This window comes from Clytia hemisphaerica, unplaced genomic scaffold, assembly GCF_902728285.1.
Source record: "Clytia hemisphaerica strain Z4C2 unplaced genomic scaffold, Clytia hemisphaerica genome assembly, whole genome shotgun sequence".
In the NCBI taxonomy this organism is placed as follows: Eukaryota; Metazoa; Cnidaria; class Hydrozoa; order Leptothecata; family Clytiidae; genus Clytia; species Clytia hemisphaerica.
Window position 1 is genome coordinate 239,045 of NW_027103425.1, and position 22,248 is coordinate 261,292.

The window sequence follows — 22,248 nt, forward strand, 5'->3', positions numbered from 1 at the left end:
CAATATTTTCAAAAAATGAAAAATACCCCCAGATATTCACCCAAGGAACAAGTGTGTCAAATTTCAGCCAAATCCGACCATTTTTGAAGTTTCCAGGCTGCCCTAAAGTTTTTGTGACAGACAGACAGACAGACAGACCTTGTCAGATTGTAGCTCAACTGAAGTTGAGAATAGAACACTTCTCTCATAGTCTCCCCTCTCTCACAAACACTCCATTGCAGCGGTCGGTTGAAAAATCTCAAATGAAAAATCTCATTGGCAACAAGCCAGAACTAAATCCAATCTACGAGAGTCAACTGTAAATCCAACCTACCTCTTTGGTCATCATCGTCCGTGCTACATTTCAGTCCGTCAAATCCGCATTCCGGCTCATCCCGTATATTTTCCAACGTCTTTCCACCGGGCCAATACATTTTCGCATCCGGTATAGGGATGTATTGGAATTCCCAGTTCTTACTAGCGTTGGTGTCTCGTTTCCTTATCAGTTCTAATTCCCCAATGGGTTCCATCTTGGGAAATGGGTATATACACTTGTTGGCTTGATAAGAAAAATAGTAAATCCCTAATGAATCATATGGTCGAATGGATGAGGAAATTTATTTCTCACTAGCTGGAATATCATTTTCATAAGTTGAAACTTATTGCAGTTTCGTGTTACTATATTTCAGCAAGATGTTTCAACCACATGGAAATATGTTTATGTTCCAGTAGTGGGAAATGAATTTCCCCATCCTGACAACAACTAGGGAAACTACTTTTCCCCGAAAATCGCAATATTTCAAAACATGCAAAAAAACTAAAAAATGTTTTTTGACATTGAAAAATTCTTCCAGCGACACTGCAGAATAAAATGGATTTTTTGTTTCAAGAATTTCCCGTGTCAAAAAAAACATTTTAGCGCATGCGTAGGAGGTACAATAGTTAGTAGAGAAAAGATTATAATATATAACGGGGGTAATATTCGTGTGTGCATACATAGCAAGTGTGTTTGCATTGGGTGAGAAAGGATGTCAGAATAGGAAACAAAAGAAAATGCATGAAAACTCCGGTCTAAAGATTCACGTATAAACTCATACAACCAAATTTCCCAATAACTAACTAAAAGGGAGTTTTTACCAGAATTTTTGAAGAAGTTTCGAATTAAATCTTTTACACAAAGTCTATGTGAAAAACATGAAATTTTCACACGAGCTGGAGGAAATTTTTGGGAAAGTTCATTGTAGTTTTAGGGAGGAGCAATCTATGGAGCATACTACGAGTTGTTACATTTTCATAGTCTCCTTTTTTGACATCCTTTCAACGTTTTCCTAACGTCATTAAAATGACACTGAATGAATGAGAGGGGAGGGGGGATCTCCAACTTTATGGAGCATGATTCAACGAAACGACTCCTGAAGTTAAATTTATTAAGGCCAATCCGAAAAAAAAAAACTACGGAGGGTGCCAAGGGCCAAACTCGACACATCACCACAACTATCAACTGAACCAAAAACTTTATCCAATTGATTTCTCAATATGCAAAAGAGCAAAATCTAGAAAAAATTTATCTCCGATTTTTAAAAGAATACTTCTATAAATTATAGAATTAACTCGGGTAAGAACGAAGAATCATGCTATAAAGTTTGAGATCTTGCTAAGTTCAAAACTGTGTAATTTTCGTTCAGTGTAAGGTCTTCTTTGCAGATACATAAGCTACTGACTTTTCTGGTCTTTAAGTAAAAATCAATATGGCGGATAATACATAAATTTAAAGGACAATTGAAAGACCAGAAAGTCTATGGTTTAGAAGGTTGTTAAACTGATCAAAATTACATAGTTTCGACTGCATGAGAGGGCAAATTATGATCATGCAAAACTTCTGGGTCTAGTAGAGCAGGGTGTACTAAAGTAGGGATGTTGTGTATGGGTGTATCATGTATGGGCGTTTAAAAGGTTGGTAAAATAGTAAGGGTATGTTTATGTGTATAGGTTGTGAGTTGTGTGCGTTGATATGAAGATCTGTGTTTTGGAGAAAATGAAGAAGTAAGACTCTTCAGTGTAAATAACACTTAAAAATATCAGAGACATTGTAACAATATTGCAGTTTTTGACATAACAAAATGGATAAAAAAGATCTTGGCATTGTTTAACTCTCACAGTGCAAGATCGACTAATTAGTTTACTGATCGTTTTTCTAGTTCTAGCTCTAATTCTTAGTATTCATGATGTCATTTTCAATACGGAAACGCCTGAAGAACACCAAGTGTTTGCTACTAGTTTGAACTTTGAAAAAGAAAATTGATGGCAAACGCCCGATGTTTTTCGGGTGTTTCCGCATAAAGGACTAAGTCATGATTATCAAGAATTTTACTCGTTTCAAGAGAAAGTTTTCAAGAAGGGAAAATAAGAGTGACTGAGGTGTAAAGGAAAAAAAGAGAAGACCAAGAAATTGAACGAAATAATGAAGAAATGAATGAAAAGATTGGTGAATGATTAAGTGAATGAATGTTGGTAAAGACATACTATCCTTTCTATTGAAACTGACAGAAAAGTTCCCTTAATATTTAAACCAAAGATTACCTTAAGGGAAGAAATTGGGTATGTGTCATTTTGGTATAATGAGTGACACAATGCAAGTAAAACTTTTCGAGTTATAAAGGATCTCGAGTAATGGAGTGTTCGTTCAAAAGGATGTGTTTACAGATTGAACAAGACATTTCTTTCGAGGTTGGGAGAGATTAGTGTAGTAGAGATTCAAGGGTAAGATAAAGAAAGAAATTGTGTAAGAAAAATTCCAAATTGTCTGTAGTTTGAGTTGATTCATTTAGGACAGATAGAAAGTAGTAATTGGAATGTAACTGTGTAGATAAACTTTGTCAGCCGGTTAAATTATCCCATTTTTTAGCATTTGAGCCTCATCATTTTTAGAAAATTCCTCATGCTACCAACTTTACGTTTCCACTTTCTATTTAAACATACCTGAAAAAAAAAAGTTTTTAGAAAAGACGAGCAAAACTCAAGACTGGATAATTGTTTTCGTGCGATTACGTTACGTGCAATTTCCATAAAATGTATTTGTATTTCCTACGTGCAAAATATTGTACTTTTATAGTGCAAAAAATAAATTGAAATTATAGTGGTTTAGAACGTGATGGTGTGGTTAGTAAATATTAAAAGGCAAAGAAAACCAAAAAAATATATAATACATTAATTTCGACATTCCCAAGTAGTCTCGGGGTATGGAAAATCTAAAAATTTTGATCCGGTATAAAAAGTTTCGGTTATTTTGAATGACAAATTTGAATTCATCCATATCTACTATTATCAGCTATTTTTTACATTATTTCATATAAAATGCTGAAAAATAACATTTAATTTTTTTCCCTTTAGATTCAAAAAGGTCTAACAACATTTTATTTATGAAGTTACTTGGTTAGAAAATGGAAACGGTTAAATGGAAGGATGATGTTGATTAAGTTGTTATTCAAATGAAATTCATATATATAAAGTCTGCCCTTTTGAACACTTTTCAAATGATATAATATAAGAGTTGACTGGACTTTCTTCGTACAGAAAATCAAAAATCTTTTGAAAAAAATGGACCAAATCATCTTTTGTGGCTATTCAAAAGGGCATTGAGTCGCTCTCGTTACTCCTGTCCATACTGTTTTTAGAATCAAGATATTTCAGGATTTAGAGACTTGTCGTCGTTAAAAATAAGTTTTCAAAACAAAAACATTTTATTTCTCACAACTGACCGCTTTAAAGTGAATATCCAACATATGATTCATCTTAGTTTTTAGAGAGCAATTATTTCAAATTTTAAAACGACGAAACCGCTATAGATTCAATCCCTCGCCTTCAGAAATGCGGCGCAAAAGTATCACTTTCTCGTGACTGGAAAAGACCAAAGATTCTCTTCCAACCTTCAGCTATATTTCGCCCTTTGGCAAAGATGATTTCGAATTAGAATTTTCAGGACAGAGTTAAAGAGACACGAGTCAATCAGAACAACCTCCATGCATAATAAATTGTTTAAGCGTGCAAAGTGCATGTGTGTGGTTAAGTGTGAAGTCGATGTCGTGTAATATGTCGAGTTATAACGAGTTAATCAACTCGGTGAGTTGTCAAAAGTCGAGTTGTTCAAGCATGTCGTGTTAAATTGTCATTCAGTCAAGTAATTAAACGTAGATAGAGTTAGCAGTCAAGTCAAGTCGTAAAGTACGCGTCGATTTAAAAAAATAAAATTGTCAACGACCTTTCAGTGTCATTTTAATAAACTAGGATTTGTTGATTTTTTTGGAGGGGCAAGCTTGATTATAATATATTCATAGTGCAGTGCATCTTATGGGGGCGGATTAGAGAGTGCGAAGGGGCGTTAGTTTTGTGACTTACTTTCGCCCGGATTATCAAATAAACAATTGCAAATTGGTCCGGAAGCTAGAATGAATAAGAAAAGAAAAGAAAAACATAAACTTAAAATTCCCAAGAGAGTCTTCTGTTGCTAATTATTGAATTGATAAAACCAAATGCACATTAAGGAATTCGTAAACCAAGTCTTAATTTCATTTTGTTTATTTTAATTGCAGATCGTTGCTTCACTCAATATCCACCATGTTGATCCAGTTTTGGCGTATCTTGCATATCTGGAGCAGGTTGTGTGTTCAATCACTGGCTTAGTCATACCAAATACTTTGTACTAAAGCCTTTGTACCTCTCTGTTTGATGCTCGGCAATTAAGAGAAGGATCAAGGGTAAGTCGAGCAATCCAGGGAGAAAGAGTAACGCCCTTTCCCTTCTTTCTGCCGTCGGGTAGATAGCTACCGAAAGAGGAGCATTCGTCTCCGACTGCGATCACAGACTTCCTTAAGAGATGGCCATTAAAGAGATCTTTAGGTTGTGATATCTTTGAGCTATGAGACACCTCTTTTTCTTTGGCTATTTTCGAAGAATCCAAAAATAAAAAATAAATTGTCAGAAAATTGTGCAAAACGTTTTGTGTATTGTGTGATTTTTGAAGTCAACAGTCCATAAAAATAATTGTCACAAAAAGGAATGATGCATCAATGAAGTGAATATAAATCTCATGCAGAATTATATATATTGATATCAGAATGATAAAATGACGTGCTGCTTTCTTATTGGTGCTTGTACAAATTTGATGATCCGATAAATTTATAATGAGATTGGTTGCAATTTCTACATATCTAAGTCAGTTTTTTATTGATTTTAGACACTACAGGCACGACGCAACGGGTACGGCAGGTATGGCGGCCACCGTACCAGATTTTCACAAAAAAAAACCCCGAAATTTTCCTCTTCGTCGGTAATAATCGCTATGAAATCCCTTAAATTTTTCTCATTCGACGTACCAGATATAAAAAGCTTCCGTCGTGCCTGCACTACGATATAGCTTGTTTAACACAGTGATATAATTTATTTTTTAAAGAAATTATTACCAAGAAGTTAAATCAAGTGTAAGATACCCGTATGTTTCGAAAAATGATAACATAACATTTACTCTTTCAATTTAAATATTGACGTGCCTTAGACTTTTTCTCCATGCAAATTTTCTATGCAAATTAGTGAAAATGCTTTTAAAATGATTAGATAGAAAAGGCTGTTGGTTAGTTAGTATTTAGTTAGAGTTAGGAGGTGAATCAAACCTTCAGAATAATCTTGACACTCGTGAGTGTCGCAAATACATCCATTAACGAACGCTCTATTATCTGGGTAACAAACCACTGGAAGAGAAAAGAACAATATATCATAGATTATATGCAACTCGGCTCAACTCGGTTTAACTTAGATATTAATGTTTATTTATATACGCATTATTATCTCAGAAAACCACCATTACCCGGGGGTGTACTACCCTTGCCGACCGACGGGGGTGTGCAGCTGAAGTTAAAAAAAGGAGCCTACTTGGGACTCTTTTTTTTTCTTTTTAAAGTGACCCTGAATGGGACTGAAATTCCAAAATTTTCTCAAAACGTCCCATATTTTTTTCAAAATTTCCCCAAAAAGGGGCCCTAAGAGGGACTGATTTTTCTATTTTGGCTCTACCTGGAACTCATTGAGGTGAAAAAAGGTACCCTGACCAGCGGCACATCCCCGTACCTCTTTTTGCCCAAGGAATCCCCCCCCCCCGCGGGCGCCAGTAGAAGTAGCTCGATTCAAATCAGTTAAACTCAGATTTTTAGTTCTCATTTGATGGAGGTAGTAATAATACACGTTTTTTTTTATAAGGAACCTTAACTTTGCTCTGAGCCTGGAGTTCCTTATTTTTACAGATATTCAAAGTTCCTTATCCAGTTCCTTACTACATAGGAAATTTTGAACTTTTTGCCCCTTGAAAGATCAAAATTTGGTCAAATTAGTCCCAATAAGGTACATTATTTTCAAATTCACTTATTCTCAGCCTGAGCAGTTCCTTAACAATTCCTTATTTTTTGAACCATTTTCAGCCTCGAGTTCCTTATAAACGTGTTCCTTATAAAAAAAAAACGTGTATTCGAATAAAGATAGATTCGCACAACTCGGATTAGCTTCTTTTGTATCTCTTTTTAAAAAGACTTGACTTAAAATTCGAAATTAATTTTAGCGATAGAAAAATCTTTTTTTTCTTCAATATCATGGAACACATATGTGATTAGTGAACTTTATTAACAATGGCGTGAAGTCTATACTTGTGGGTGGAAAGGGTTTGATGTGATATGTTATGCGGGGAGTGCTGAGTTAAAAAAAAAAATTTCTATATTATATAACGAGTAAGTGGTTTGAAATGATAGAAAAGGGAGATTATGTGTGACAATTTTTATATAGACTTTGGTTTTTACGAAGCTATGTGTAGAGCTTTATTTGATTCATTTTCTGATAGGTTTGGAACCATTTATTCCAGCCTCGTTCCCGTGTATCCCAGGCTTGATTAAAGGGACATAACATTAGCCATATTTAGTTTTATTTTTTATTTTGACATGTGAAATTTGTAAACAAACTGTATGCAGCGGATACAAAATCAAAACAAATGTCACATGTCAAAATAAAAAATCAAACTAAATATGGCTAATTTTGATTGTTTAATTGTTTTACAAGTTTGTTTTGGACACGTGATTTTAATTGTTCTCTTTAATGACACGTGGTTCGAGCAATGTTTACATTTTACTACTTTTATGTCCCTTTAACGTTAATGATGAACGCCAGAGAATACCAGGTCTTTTTCTGACGCTATCAGTATCAGTTAGTATACAAAACCGACAATGCGCAGGGAACAAGATCGTTTTTATCCCATATTTTCTTTCAGTTGATTTCAAAACAAAACAGACTCGATGCGTCACGTGATCTTTCTCCATTCAACATAAATCTTGTTCTCGTGTGTGAACTTTTGTTCAAAAGATTCTTGCTGCACTGAAAATTATATTCGGTGAATCGTCGAGTCCATTTGATGAGAAAAAGGCTGTTTATTCAACGGATATTACGGCTTTGTTGAGTATGAATGTAAGACGGGCCTTGGGGATGGTAAAATCTTAAACACGTATATCCAGAAAGCCCGTTGCAACTTAAAAGCATATTTTTGTAAAAAAGCAGAACACATCCATTACTTTAAAAGTGGAGTGCCTGCCGGGGGAAAGTGTAAAAGAACTTCCTTAATTGAAAAAAGCAAAAATATTATAAAATACAGCTGTCAGAATAAAAGCACCAGTTTTCACCAAGACTAATGATCGAAATCGAGCCTAGTTAACACTCTTGTTGTGCGATATCAACTTGGTATTATATTAAGGCCTAGTTTACACTCTCCTCAGAAGAGAAAGGCCTAATTTACACTTACGTTCAGTACCAAAATGATGCAAACGGAAAGAGTATTGAACTTCGCCCTCAATATCAAAAGACATCTCATAACCATGAATACCTGAATAAAAGAGAAAAAATTTGCTCGGTTGGTTGGTCTCAAAAATTTCATTTGGTAGCCTTATAATTTTTTTATCGAGAAAGAAAGAACATATTTACTGAGTAGACCAAAGTTCGGTACCGGTAATTTGTTCAATCAGATGGCGGGAAACGAGGAGGCGAGAGGATGGTCTTGATTGATCGAAATGCCGGCACCGAACTGTAGTCTACTTATAAAGATGACGCATTATTTTGCTTCAGTCTGGGACAGAGTAGTTTTCTAGTGTTTTATTATAAGATCTCGGTGGTTGATATACACCTTTTTTTTAAAAGAACATCCAAAACTGTTGAAGCCTTTGGATGATCTTAACTTTTTGAGTTTTAAGCCTAAAAATGTTCTTAAAATGTTCTTAAAATGTTCTAAATTCCGTAACCCTAACAGAGTATCTGAATTTTGTGAGTATCTTTGTGCAATTTCCTAAGAAATTATGTGTTTCAAAGCCCATGAAGCCTTAAAATGTTCTTGACTTGTTCTTAACATTTTGGCCTTCAAAGCCTTATGTTGTTGTATAGTTTGTTCTTATATAAAAAATGGTATACTTACTTGCAAAGACTTTATTCACCATGTTCATTCTAATGGTGGTACCATTCCTGTAATTCCCTCCTTGTGATATCGTATCATTGACCGTAATCGCGTAAAACATAATAGCGTCGTAAAGATTTTGTGCATAAGTTGGTGGCTGAAATATCATTAAGATAGAAGACGTTGTAATTGTAAGTAATAGGTATGCACCATTGCAATGTCTTCCGGACCTAACATCTGATTGATTGCAAGTGACGTATTGACTGATCAGTTGTTGGGTCCGTGATGTAATGCCAGAAGACATTGCAATGGCGTATATCATGAATATCAAGCGATTATTTGAGTAGAGCTAACTGTTATACTTTCAAATATAACTCATCATCTGGTACCTGCATTAAAAGGGTAGAGGAACAACTGATTTTAACAAACCTTGGAACAGGCTGTACCCGCCATCTTTGATCAGAGTTTTTAGAAAAGTGGAACTCTAATGGTAGCGCTACTCGATTTGGGTTAATTTAAAATTCTAATACAATTCTTATACTAATTCTTAATACATTGAGCAAGCAGTGGTACAATTAGGGTACCATTTACAAAAAACTTCGATCAAAGATTTTTTTGGGCTGGGATCAAGAAACTGTGTCCAGGTATTATTACATAAAGGTCGATGAAAGGGACGCTTAATTGAGAAAAAAGAATCAGAAAAACTCGCCTGGTGTTCTTGTCGTGTTCTTAAAAAAATTTCTCTAAAACATAAAAATGATAAAAATCAAACCTTTGACATGTTTCGCGAATAATTGGTGGCAGGTATAAAACCTTCGTACACCGAACTGTTGAACATGTTCTTCATGCCATCCCGGACGCGTTGTTGAAATTCGGGTAGGGACTCGTGACTAGTGATAAGTCTTTTCTCAGGTAACTTGGTCATCATAAGAAGTGTGGCTTCCCAAGCTTTACATAATTTCTTGCTTCTCTCGATAAATGCTTGGAATGTTTCTTGATTCTCAGCAGCTGTAAAGTAATGAAAGAAAAATTTTATTTTCCTCTACGACAATTTTTGCTGCAAGTAAGCCAAAGTAGCAAGAAAAATACTGGAAATTTGATTGAAGGTGAAGGATTGTATGTCAAGTCTCGAGTTACGGAGAGTTGAAGTGGAATGGTCTATAGTCTACAAATAGACAAAGTCGATATTTAACGTGGATAGCCCAGTTATCTATAACTTTCAGACAGTCTTTCGATTGTTTTGACGGGGTCAACGGCCAGCCGACTCGGCTATCTACGAACTGAACAGAACATTGGAAAGAGCGGGAATTCGAACCGTGAACCCCAGGTTACAGGCGCTAACGCCTTGACCATTCGGTCATCTCTCTACAAAGACTGGAGGAAGGAATGAGAAATGTGCGATAGCTGATTCGAGTAACTTTAATGTAAAAAAATATATATTTCTATAAAGAAACTTGCTCATCATTCATTCAGAGTAAATCAATTGAACAAAGCAAAACGAAAGTCGATTTTAGGTTTAGTAAATATTATATAAAGTTGATCTGGAAAAAAACTTAACTTCACTCTCTAATAATCACAGATATATTATATGAAACACTAGATGTAGCTTCTACGTTCTACGACTGAATAAAGTGAGACGTCTTTGTTCAATGGTTGAAACCATTTCTAGCATCCTAGCACTCCGCTACACGTTTTTTATAAGAACAAACTATATAAGAACATAGGGCTTCGATGGCCAAAATGTTAAGAACAAGTTAAGAACATTTTAAGGCTTTGTGGACCAGTGTGGACTCTAAAACACTCGATTTCTTAGGAAAATTGCCAAAAAAACTCACAATATGGTGAAATTAAGAACATGTTAAGAACATTTTCAGGCTTGAAACTCAAAAAGTTATGAACGTCCGAAGGTCTCAAAATTTTGGATGTTCTTATAAAAAACGTGTATGTTAGTTGCTTTGCTTCGAATAAAAAAACGCGGGCATCAAAGCTGTGGTCTACATTAATCAATTTTTTTTTTAAAAATGAAGATTATTTTGCTTCACCTACCGTGGCGTAGAAATAAAATAGAAGCTCTATCTAGTGTTTTATATAAGATATCTGTGTGGATTTTGACACCTTTTTATATTATGATGAAGGTGAAAGGGAGGAAAATATATTTGACAGGTGAAACAAAAGGGAAGAGGTACTTGATTGAGTGTGAGAAGCAATTTTTCAAATTTTTCATATCGAAAAAAAAGAAGAAAATTTCGTTTTATGTGGTTATGATGAAAACCTGACTCTCAAGTTACAAATGAAAGGAAAATTTGGACTTTTTATTTCTATCAATACACAAAAATTCGCATCAACTTTTACCTTTTCGTTTTGATGAGGTTTTGTGAGGAAAAGTGTGAGAGCAGATGATGAAGATGTGTAGAATGGAAAATTAGATTTTGAAAGAGTTTACAAAGTTGTTTCAACGTCAATTTAATGTTCACAACGTCCATTTAACGTTAAATGAACGTTGAAAGAACGTTGTGTGTCAGCTGGGGGAGCAGATGATGAGGATGTGTAGTATCAGGGTGTCTACAGATTTTTTTTCGGGATTTTCAAGGTTTTCAAGGTTTTTTTGGTCATTTTTAGTGGTTTTCAAGTTTTTTTGGCAAAAACTTTGGCATTTTTCAAGGTTTTTTGATACTCAGTTGATATGGCTCTTTACTGGAATTTTTTTTTTCAGAGTGGTAGGTGGAATAAAAAATAGAGGACAGCAAATAAAATTTCTTCGCTTTTGGTGCCCGGGGAATTACTTCCACAGTTAAACTCCTATCTCCCTCTCGAGACAATACCACAAAAAGAAATACTCCAGCTCCCTAGTCTTCCAACTGTAGAAATAAAGAATTAGAAGCAAAACCAATTCTTTACAGTGACCGAGGAGGCGCAACTGGGTTGCCCCGACGAGAGAAAATTTTGATTTTAACTCTTTCAAATGGCTAAAAAACGCCTTGTTTTTGATTTTGTTTTTTACAAAAATCAATTGCCAAAAGAGTTGTTTTAAGGAATCCTTGAAATTTTATTGATGAAGAGCCATTATTCCAAGACGCCCGTGAAGCGCTTTAAAAATTGGGAAACAGCTGATTTCTTAGGGCTCATGCATAGGAAAATTAGTGACAAAATGTTGCATTCGTTGCAACAGAATCGCAACAGAAACAGGGAAATATGGAATTCTCTAAATGTTATAAACAGGTTTAGCGCCGCAGGCGATTTTTTACTTATTCTTACTTTTCGAATGACTGGATAGTGCTTTTCAAGGTTTCTAACGATTTTTCAAGGTTTTCAAGGTTTTCAAGGTTGGGTGGTTCATTTTCAAGGTTTTCAAGGTTGGGTGGTTCATTTTCAAGGTTTTCAAGGTTTTCAAGGTCCCGTAGACACCCTGAGTATGGAAAATGAAATGAGATTTTGAAAGAGTTGTTTCAACGTCAATTTAATGTTCACAACGTCCATTTAACGTTAGATGAACGTTCAAACAACGTTGTGCGTCACCCAGCTGTATATAGCATATACACCTATCAAGTCTTAAAAGCGCGGCCTTCTTGTGGCCTGGTATTGAATTTACAAGGAAATAATGACAAAATACTTTGTCCTTGAGAATGTCAATGCAACAACTTCAGACAATTTGACGTCATTCCTTTCTAGTAAACTCGAACTCAGTCTCCTCGTGATTTAAGGTTGATACCTTAAGGGGATTAATTTTCACGGGGATTATATTTCGCGAATTTCGCGAGTGTTTCCGAAATTCGCGAAAATTAATCCCCGCGAAAATTTTAGAAGCCTTTGGATTCGCGAAATTCGCGAAAAATAATCCTCGCGAAAAATTTAAAATCATGATTTTTGCCTGAACCCCTTCCTAGGAAAATGAAAGAAATTCGGTCAAAAAGGTCAGAAATTTTATCCTCGCGAAAATTTTCATTTTCTGTGCTCATGAAAATAAGTCCCGCGAAAATAAATTCCCTTAAGGTATATATGGTATATTGGCAAGTGTTGTTACGGTTTTATTTACTTGGTTACCCTCAAATTACCAGGAGGCCGAAGATACAAGTTTATCTTTTTGTTTAATTTGGAAGCAATGGCGATGACGACTGGACACTGTACAAAAGGACTGTCAAACTCTCAGACGAATTTCACAAATTGATGCGGTAAGTGAAATATTACAATTGCTTAAACCTTTTGGTAGCATTACTCGACTACTTGGTGTGACTCACTTTATAATTCAATTAAATTTACAATTCAAAAATGTTTTCAGTCACTTTAAGGAGTGCTATTATAAGCCAATTCACAGTCGAAATGGATCATGGGTAATCAGGACTGATAACGGCTTTATTGGTTGGTTAGACGCTATAATCTTCAAAAATTTTCAAAACTTTGGACCAATAGTAAGTAGTCATTAGCGCGCAGTGGTCCCGATTACCCATTACGCTTTGCGACTATGAAATGGCCTATTACGGTACCACCTTCAACGAAACTCTGAACAAAGTTTTTGTTGAGCTGGGATCGAGATATTGTGTCCAAGGTACACGTTTTATTTTTTATAAGAACAAACTATATAAGAACATAAGGCTTCAATGGCCAAAAATGTAATGTTAAGAACGAGTTAAGAACATTTTAAGGCTTCGCGGACTCTAAAATGGCCAATTTCTTAAGAAAATGGACAAAAATGCTCACAAAATGGTGAAAATAAGAACATTTTTAGGCTTAAAACTCAAAAAGCTAAGAACATTCTAAGGCTTCAAAATTTTTAAATGTGCTTAGGAAAAAAAAAACGTGTATATAAAGGTCAGTCGTCTATTAAAATAAAACACAAAAAACTTGATCACTCACCATAGTCAGCGGTTGCCCATTTAAAAGTCATCGATTGTCTGGCCGTTCCGCCAGCGATGTCGATTTCGAACGCTAAAAACACGTAATCTCCTCCAATCATATCGAGGTCGGCGGCGGCGATTAAACATTCCTTGACTACTCGTATACTCATCAGTAAAATGATGACTGAAAACGAAAATGATTTGTTTATTTTAAAGTAGACTGGAGTCGTTTATAATTCGTGTAATACAGTAATATGGGTATTACATGATATACGATAATTGTTACGGGATATCAGTTTGTATAAGTTAGCCGTCTATAGCATCCTAGGTTAATTTTTCAGTGTTTTTAGTTCATTTGAGAAGAAAATATTGTAGTTTTTTTTGAGATGAAGTACAGAAAAAAGATCCAAAATGTTTGTTATATGCAAAACAATGGCAGGAGTGGTCAGCGATCAGGATATGATGATGTTTATCTCGGGATAAAATCTATACATTTATATGGGCCACTGATCTTTTTATATCCTGAACCAAAGTACAAAGTACAAAATATCAGTGGTCAAAGCAAGGTTTCCCGTCTGAGACGGAAAATGGATTTAACCGAGCATATTAGTAGCACATAGTCTTGAAGTTTTAGTAAATCATGCAGAATAGCGCTTCGTCGTGCAAACGTCATGATATCTCAACGTCATGATTATTACTTCTCTCATTTGACCGAAATTCAATCCCACATAGTCTTGAAGTTTTGGTAAATCATGCAGAATTTTGAGACGTAAAAGCCTCTTCATATACTTCAATGAGAAGGATAGCCGTCTCAAACGGAAGAACTTGTAACGCTTAAAAAAGATACTGAGAATCAAAGACCATTCCGCCACCGACAATTCCCCGACCGACCATTCCCTGACCGTGCAATTCCGGTTCTATTCAAAACTATCTACATTTTAAAAAACGTGATATTTCTCCTGTCAGTTAAACTTCGTCAGTCGGGGAATTGTCCGTTTAGGAAATCGTCCGTTCGGGGAATCACCCGGTCGGGGAAATGTCCGTTCGAGGAATTGTCCAGTCGGGGAATAGTCTGTCGGGGAGCTGTCCGGTCGGGGAGTTGTCTGTCGGGGAATTATCGGTCGGGGAATTGTCCAGATACCGATACTGAAAGAAAATACGCTGATAAAAAAACAAATAAAAGGGGCGTAGAATTGCAGTCAAAATAATGGACAATAAACCACTTACTTCTTGCTTTATCCTTTAATTTCAACATATCTTCTCTAGCTTGTCTATAATGTTCATCGTACGAATATTTAGCGGGCGGTGGCATGTACGCCTCCGCCAACACTTGTTTTCCAAACGCTAACTTGATATTATCAAAAGCTTTCTCGTACATTGTAGAGTTTTCACCAATAAGGGCAAACTTGTTCCATTTGAAATGTTTTAGGAGCTCCTTGATGGCAGGCGTTAATTGGCGACCGATTGGTTCCGTCCGCGCGAACGTTGGATAGTCGACTTTATTTGATAGAGATTGCTCTTGGCACATCTGAAAGGGAAAACATGAAAACATTTTGAAAGCGAGGCAAATTTAGTTGCTCAATTAGCAAATCTTTATCAAATGCTCTCTTAGATTTTTGATTTTAAAGGCCGAACGCTACAAAGACGCCATTGGCAAATTTAACAATGCTCAACCTTAAAAATAATAGAAAAAATAAAATTCCAGGCTAAAATTTCACTAATTAATATTCATTAACCCGTTAAGTGCCACTGGAATCATACGAGATCGCTCAATTTTTTTCGGTCCTGTACCGGTAGGAGCGCCGCAACTCGTGCCCGGTTTTTCGACCCCGCTCCGAATTAAACAGAGTTGAAATTGACATTGTTTTTTAGTGATGGAACTTAATGGGGTAAAAAATAACCTTCAAATGGTCTATCTAATCTCACTATAGAAATTCCGTTCTTATAAAAAAAGAAAGAGGAAGGTAGGTAATATAGAAAATACCACGAGTTAATATGAGAGAAACACCACGAGAAGTTTTACCCATGAAGTGTAATGAAGTCGTTAATCATTAGATGAAACAACCATGACAAAAGATCTTTCTTTTTGTAATCGGAAGTATAGAAGTGATTTAATGGTGATTTATTGAGGTTTTATTGAAATGCAAAACACAGATATCATAATCGCTTTTATACGCACTAGATAGGCTAAAATGATTACAAGTTTCCCATGAAAGTGTGTCCAGTTTTAAATCTAAAGAGCTGACTAGCCCGCCATGTTGCTTTCTATTTAGGCCATATTTCTGAACGTTTTAATTTCAAAACATTCAAATCCCTTGGTTGTTAACCTGGAGAAAAAAAACGGTTAACTGGTAGATTGGTGAGCTCTAAAACTAGACACACTTCCTATTATACCATAAGCCCGATCCAGTGCAATAGTTAGATATCAGTTATCGGAAGTATGAGAGTGACAACATTTTTCCATTACATGATTTATTGAGGCTTCATAGGACAACAAGCAACCTGACTGACAGGTTATTAAAAGATATATGCTTTTTAAGCACGAATTTCTATGAGCCTTATTAGGGTCAAAAATGTGGGAAATAATTCCGGATGAGTAAAGAGACATAGTTGATCTTAGTATTTTTAAGGAAAAGATTAAGCAGTGGAGGCCTGCATCATGCCCGTGCAGAAACTGCTGGACAAAATCTTGACGGAGTCAGCTTTTTGTAATCACCTTACAAATTGTAAAAGTAGCGTTGACTTTTATTAGCCTTTGTTGCTACCTGTTCGTCAACTTGAAATAAACTATTACATACATACACATTATTATGCCTATCAAAAAAAATTCCGTTTGGGCCGCAAATTTGCTGTCTAAATCAGGTCTTCGTCTGCATATCTTTACGAGGATTCTTGGTAAAAAACAATACTCTTCCTGTCTTTGACTTTCGACCTTACTAGCCACTACCGTTTAAAATAGCGATAATAATTAAAGAAATAACAGAAATATCCCATGACATCTTAACCCTTTAACTGCCGTTCGTATTTTTTAAGGTTTTAACCTATTTGCCACGGAAAAAAAAGAAGGTTCGACCTATTTGCCAGACATGGGCAAAAGGTAGCGATTTTGACTTCATTTCCTGAATAATATATGAAGTATCAGCGAAGGACTATAATTTTGAGTTGAACATTGTTGAATAGTTATTTTTCAACATAGAAAAGCTTTTAACTATTATCTTTTTTCATTTTAAACCATCTAATACAAAATCTTTGTAGAAGTGTTAAATTTTGCGACTGTCATTTAATGGGATTAGTCAATTTTTAAAAAGTCATTACTTTAAACTTGTCCTGTTAGAACATTCCTTTTATTTCAATGGGAACACTTTAGAGTAAAATAGTTTTTAGTGATCCACCTCCTTATTCTATGAAGACATCCTAAAAATACCTCACTTCTAATAATACTTGATAAGAGGAGACCAAAAAGGAGAGGCTAAGATTTCTGAAAGTGTTAAGAATTTAGTTTTTTTTTTACTGGCAATTAAGAAGACTCTTGTAAGCCTGGTTCAGACTATCATGGTATCAAAAATTTGCGATATTGGAGGCATTTTTCTTAAACCATCTATTGTTTAGTTTGAGCCGGGCTTCAGAGTTAACTTCTGTGGAGACTTAATCATGCTAGCTCTAGCTGATAAAAGATTACATCATTTTTCTGTCTTGACAAAGTTCTTGTAAAACACAGCAATGTGTATAGCTTTTAATACCATTACAGGCATTATTAAAATCGTATCATATCGTGTTTCAGATAATTCTATTATAAGTCAATAGCCCGGATTAAAAACCTTATATAAAGAAATACTTTGGACTAACATCATTGTATACAGCTCAACATACCAAGTACTACAAGAAAATGAGGAGGCATTGTTTCAAAAAGTGCCTCGTTATATAAGAGCAAGTTAAGAACATTTTAAGGCTTTGTGAGCTTTAAAATACCCAATTTCTTAAGAAATTAAACAAAAATACTCACAAAATGGTGAAAATATGAACATTTCTAGGCTTAAAAAACTTAAAAATTTCAGAACATCCGACGGATGCGTACATTTCAATTTCAAGTATGAAATGTTACGTGACTTAATGCTGAGAAAATCTCAAGTCAAGTCAAGACAAAAAGGATTAAAGACATTTCTTTTGAATGTTTAGCCAAAATATGTCAGAACGGATAAACAGTCGAGGAAAATAAAAAAGACATATTCTTTGCGTTTCAATCCTACTATTCAAAAGGGGATCATCACTATCCTTATTTCAAAATGTCTCTTTAAGAATGAGAAATAATGCACACTCTTTTTGTTATTAGAACAATTTTATAAGAACAAAATCTTCGAAAAAAATAAGAACAATTTATGAGCAGGGAAATGGTGAACCTCAAGCAATTTAACTGCCAAAGTATAAAAATCGGACATAAAGTCTAAAATGACTTAAAAAATCTCAACTAAATACTTCTGGATGTTTATCAAAACGAAAGACCAGTCTGTAAGCGCCCTACAGAGCCGTTGTGCTATTGGTCAAAGGTAATGAAGTCAATCTATTGTTTTAACCTCCCGAAGTATGTTTTTACCGCTAGCTAAAAAAACGATTTATAAAACTCGAAAATTTAAGTGCGCTTAAAAAGCTTCACTAGAGAGTCGAGACCAGATTTTTAAAATCCTAGAGAGAGGAATGCTATTGAGTATTTGAACAAGGCTAAAACAGTTGAAGATCTCTTTACTAGTTTCGTCTTGACAAACAGTCATACAAACCCGGAAAAATTATAAATAGTGATTTGTCAGCAAATATGAATCGTCAAAACTTTCGTAAACGTGATAAACGTGTATGTCCTTTCGAATTTTTTTCATCACTTGCTCGTTTCCGGCTGATTTGAACCGAGATTAATAACCGATATTAATATCCCTGATTTCATAAACGAAAGGTAACGTAGCGTGGCTTAACTTTTTCATTCTCGGCAAAACATTCCTGGCGCATTTTCCAGGTTTGCTTCCGCTACTTTTAGGTGAAATACTTGTCTGACTACGTATAAAATTGCTTTGGACAATCTTTTACAGCTTTTGGGCTGACCGTTATAAAGTTATATACTTTTTAACCTATACAGGGTCTTAAAATTTTTCCGCTGTACAAAGGCAAATGGAATGTTATACCGGTAGAAAATGTTTGGCGGTTGCACGATGGTAGAACCAACGTGATACGAATTCAAAAGTGAAAGTGCAAAAACAATTTTCACTCACTAATAATTCCAAAGTAATTTCTATTTATAGGTTGACTAATTATTCAAAGGCTACCGAATGATGACCGTGCCAAAAACAAATTAAGATGTCTTGACTTGGTAGTGTTGCCAAAAATTCAATGACAATTGACAACATTTATTAATGAAATGATCTGTTTATTTCAATTGTTGTTCATGTCTTCAATTTTCGGCAAACTCTTTCAATTTTAAAATTTAAGTAGAATGTTTTTTATTTTATAATTCGACTATGTTCAAAGTAGACTCAATTTCAAAATATCACATTTGCGGTTGGTTCAATAAAGGCCTATAATACACCTACGACCTGTAAAACTCTTTTTTAATAACAGTATTGGGTTATTCCATTTGATGTCGATACAGGGGGTTGGGCGAACATTTTTAGGGGGTAAAAGGAGGGTTTACAGGTAGTAAAAAGTAAATTCTAAAAAATCCAGGAGGTAAAAGATTGTAGTACGTCCAACCTCACTCTCAGGTATGAAAAGAATCTTTCAAAGGGTTCTTATGCAAAATGTTGCTATTTTCCAGGGGGTATCCACACATTTACAGTTTTTAATGTAAAAGGGTATGTTTGAACCAGTAGCATGGATTTGACAAAATAAATAGTGGTAAATAAGCAAATAATCAGAAATAATCGATTGAACCAAATCTATAAATGCTATCAAACGATGCATTGGTTGTAGCGCACATAACGCTTTAAGCCATCCCCTAATAAAATTACAGTTAACGCTCTCTAACTCGATTTTCAAAGGGAATTGGGATTTTCATTAAATAAGGGAACGCTCGAATCGAATATCAGAGCGTCGTTTATAAGAGTTTCTTGTTGACTTCGATTTTCAACATTATCGAACAATGGAGCGTATTGAATAGTAGAACGTCGAATTAGAGAGCGTCAATTGTATTGCCAAATCAGACAAAAAGAAAGCTTTTTATTTCATGCTAATCTCTTATCTGTTTATCTCTTATAGTCGTATCACTTCACGGAAGCCGTTCTAAAAATAGAATCAATCCAAAAAGGTACAAAAATAGATTGTCAAAAACCAATAATATCAACAAGGTGACGTCAATTGATCACGTTCTAAGATCATCTTAAAAGTCATAAGCCGAAACCGCTAAGAACAAATTACATTTAGAGAAGCAAAATTAGAATATTTTGTTCAAAATAGAGCTAAAGGTCTTTGCAGATCCATAATTTAAGGCTTAAAGAAGGCAAAATTAAAAAATAAAAACTTATAAGCAACTCTTGTGCCTCAGTCTTGCAAACAAGGCTTAGACTAGAAGTCAGTCTTGCAAATAATGCTTAGACTAGAAGTCAGTCTTGCAAACGAGGCTTAGACTAGAAGTCAGTCTTGCAAACGAGCAAGAACTCAGGCTTAGACTAGAGGCAGTTCAGCAGTCAGTCCTGCAAACAAGGCTTAGACTAGAAGTCAGTTTCGCAAACAAGGCTTAGACTAGAAGACAGTCTTGCAAACAAGGCTTAGACTAGAAGTCAGTCTTGCAAATAATGCTTAGACTAGAAGTCAGTCTTGCAAACGAGGCTTAGACTAGAAGTCAGTCTTGCAAACGAGGCTTAGACTAGAAGTCAGTCTTGCAAACGAGGCTTAGACTAGAAGTCAGTCTTGCAAACGAGGCTTAGACTAGCATTCAGTCCTGCAAACAAGGCTTAGACTAGAAGTCAGTTTCGCAAACAAGGCTTAGACTAGAAGACAGTCTTGCAAACAAGGCTTAGACTAGAAGTCAGTCTTGCAAATAATGCTTAGACTAGAAGTCAGTCTTGCAAACAAGGCTTGGACTAGAAGTCAGTTTCGCAAACAAGGCTTAGACTAGAAGTCAGTTTCGCAAACGAGGCTTAGACTAGCATTCAGTCCTGCAAACAAGGCTTAGACTAGAAGTCAGTTTCGCAAACAAGGCTTAGACTAGAAGACAGTCTTGCAAACAAGGCTTAGACAAAAAAATCAGTCTTGCAAACAAGACTTAAACTAGAAGGAGGGTACAATTTATACTTTCAATTAAGAAACAAAACGGAACATGTTATTGTTGAAGCATATACATTTTGAAAATGAGGTCTAGACAAACTTTAGTATCTTTTTTTCTGATTTGTTGATAAAATAAAACAATAATAAGTTTAAACATGTTTTAGGGTTTTGCCTCCGTAGAGCAAACATTCTTTTAGCGAAAAATAGAAGTATTTACTATTATATGTATCAGGGGAGGAGTTTCAAACTTTAATAAAACCACGAAGTGAATTAATTACACATCTAAAATTTCATAAGCCTTTGGATGTTCTTGACCTTTCGAGTTTTAAGCCGAAAGATGTTCTTAACATGGTCTTAATTTCACCATTTTGTGAGTATTTTTGTACAACTTCCTAGGAAATTGGGTGTTCTAGATTCCATAAAGTGTAAAATGTTCTCAACTTGTTGTGATATACAGTAAAACCTCCAATTAACGGACACTCTAAAAGGCGGACACGTCTAATTAGCGGACAGTAATCTTATTCCCCGATGGTGTCCGCTAATTTGAGGTTCCACTGTAGTTTGCTCTTATGAAAAACGTATATTTTTTGGAAATGATATGTATGATAAAACAACAGGCACATAGCATTGTCTCATACATAATAATAAAATGACGAAATTGTACAATCTTTTTATAGAAGTGAAATGTGCATAAATGAATATACAGAGGCCTTGATATAAGAAAGATTTCTCTGTTCAAATTCGTCAAAACTGTCAAATTAATGTCTAATCAGAAATGGATAAAAGTAAAATGTACTTTTTTTGGTATACGAATATACGCGTTTTAACATAAGGCTTCGATGGCCAAAATGCCAAGAACAAGTTAAGAACATTTTAAAGCTTTGCACACTCGAAAACGCCCGACTTTTTAGGAATATGGGTAAAATGGTCACAAGATTTGAAAAAAAGAACAATTTAAGAACATTTTTAGGCTTAAAACCCAAAAAGTCAAGAGCATTCGAAGGCTTCAAAAATTTTTTTGGATGTTCTAATAAAAAAAAACGCGTAATTTGAATTCAACAAGATGTAAGCATTTTGATGAAGACATTCTAGAATTATATAAGATATAGTCGAACGTGCGCAACGCACTGGGCTCAACTTCAGTGGCTTCAAATTATTCATAGGCCCAATTGTAGACCCCCAGATATTTACCCAATGAACAAGTGTGCCAAATTTCAACCAAATCCGACCATTTTGGAGGCCTGTAGGCTGCTTCAAAGCTTTAGCCTCGTTTTGGCAAAAAACCCGTCCCTAGGCCCCAAAAATCTAAATTTTTGAAAAATGCAAAAAGCACCCCCAGATATTCACCCAAGGAACAAGTATGCAAAATTTTAGCCAAATCAAACAATTTTTGAAGTGTCCAGGCTGCCCCAAAGTTTTAGCCTCGTTTTGGCGAAAAACTCGTCCCCAGGCCCCAAAAATCAAAATTTTCAAAAAATGAAAAACGTGAATTCCCCAGGATTTTCTTGTGCAATCTTTTTCATAAGAACAGTTTTAGAACAGTCCTGTAAACAATTTTTGATAAAATTTAAAGCTATATCAGACGTCAATCATACCTTTTGGCAATTTGAGCCTCAAATTGATATCATGTTCTGTCAATAAAGGGGGGGGGGTATTTTACCCAATTTCTACTGATTTGACTCCAAAATTGCTTAAAATCCAACAATTCCAGGCTTAGTTTTG

The 22,248-nt window shown here is 35.1% G+C and overlaps 1 protein-coding gene across 4 annotated transcripts in view; it reads right to left on the reverse strand.

The window, feature by feature from the left end:
• Positions 1 to 22,248, reverse strand: part of LOC136797903 (resact receptor-like) — a 35,991-nt gene that overhangs the window by 11,047 nt on the left and 2,696 nt on the right. For 2 of the 4 annotated variants that reach the window (XM_067054480.1, XM_067054478.1), the window contains exons 2-8: positions 14,509 to 14,809; positions 13,301 to 13,465; positions 9,222 to 9,457; positions 8,471 to 8,606; positions 7,808 to 7,888; positions 4,375 to 4,419; positions 314 to 538 (exon numbers count right to left, since the gene is read on the reverse strand). In XM_067054480.1, coding sequence (XP_066910581.1) covers positions 314 to 538; positions 4,375 to 4,419; positions 7,808 to 7,888; positions 8,471 to 8,606; positions 9,222 to 9,457; positions 13,301 to 13,465; positions 14,509 to 14,809 — 1,189 coding nt within the window. The remainder of the gene's footprint in view (positions 1 to 313; positions 539 to 4,374; positions 4,420 to 7,807; positions 7,889 to 8,470; positions 8,607 to 9,221; positions 9,458 to 13,300; positions 13,466 to 14,508; positions 14,810 to 22,248) is intronic. The other 2 variants (XM_067054482.1, XM_067054481.1) reach the window with 1 other exon arrangement.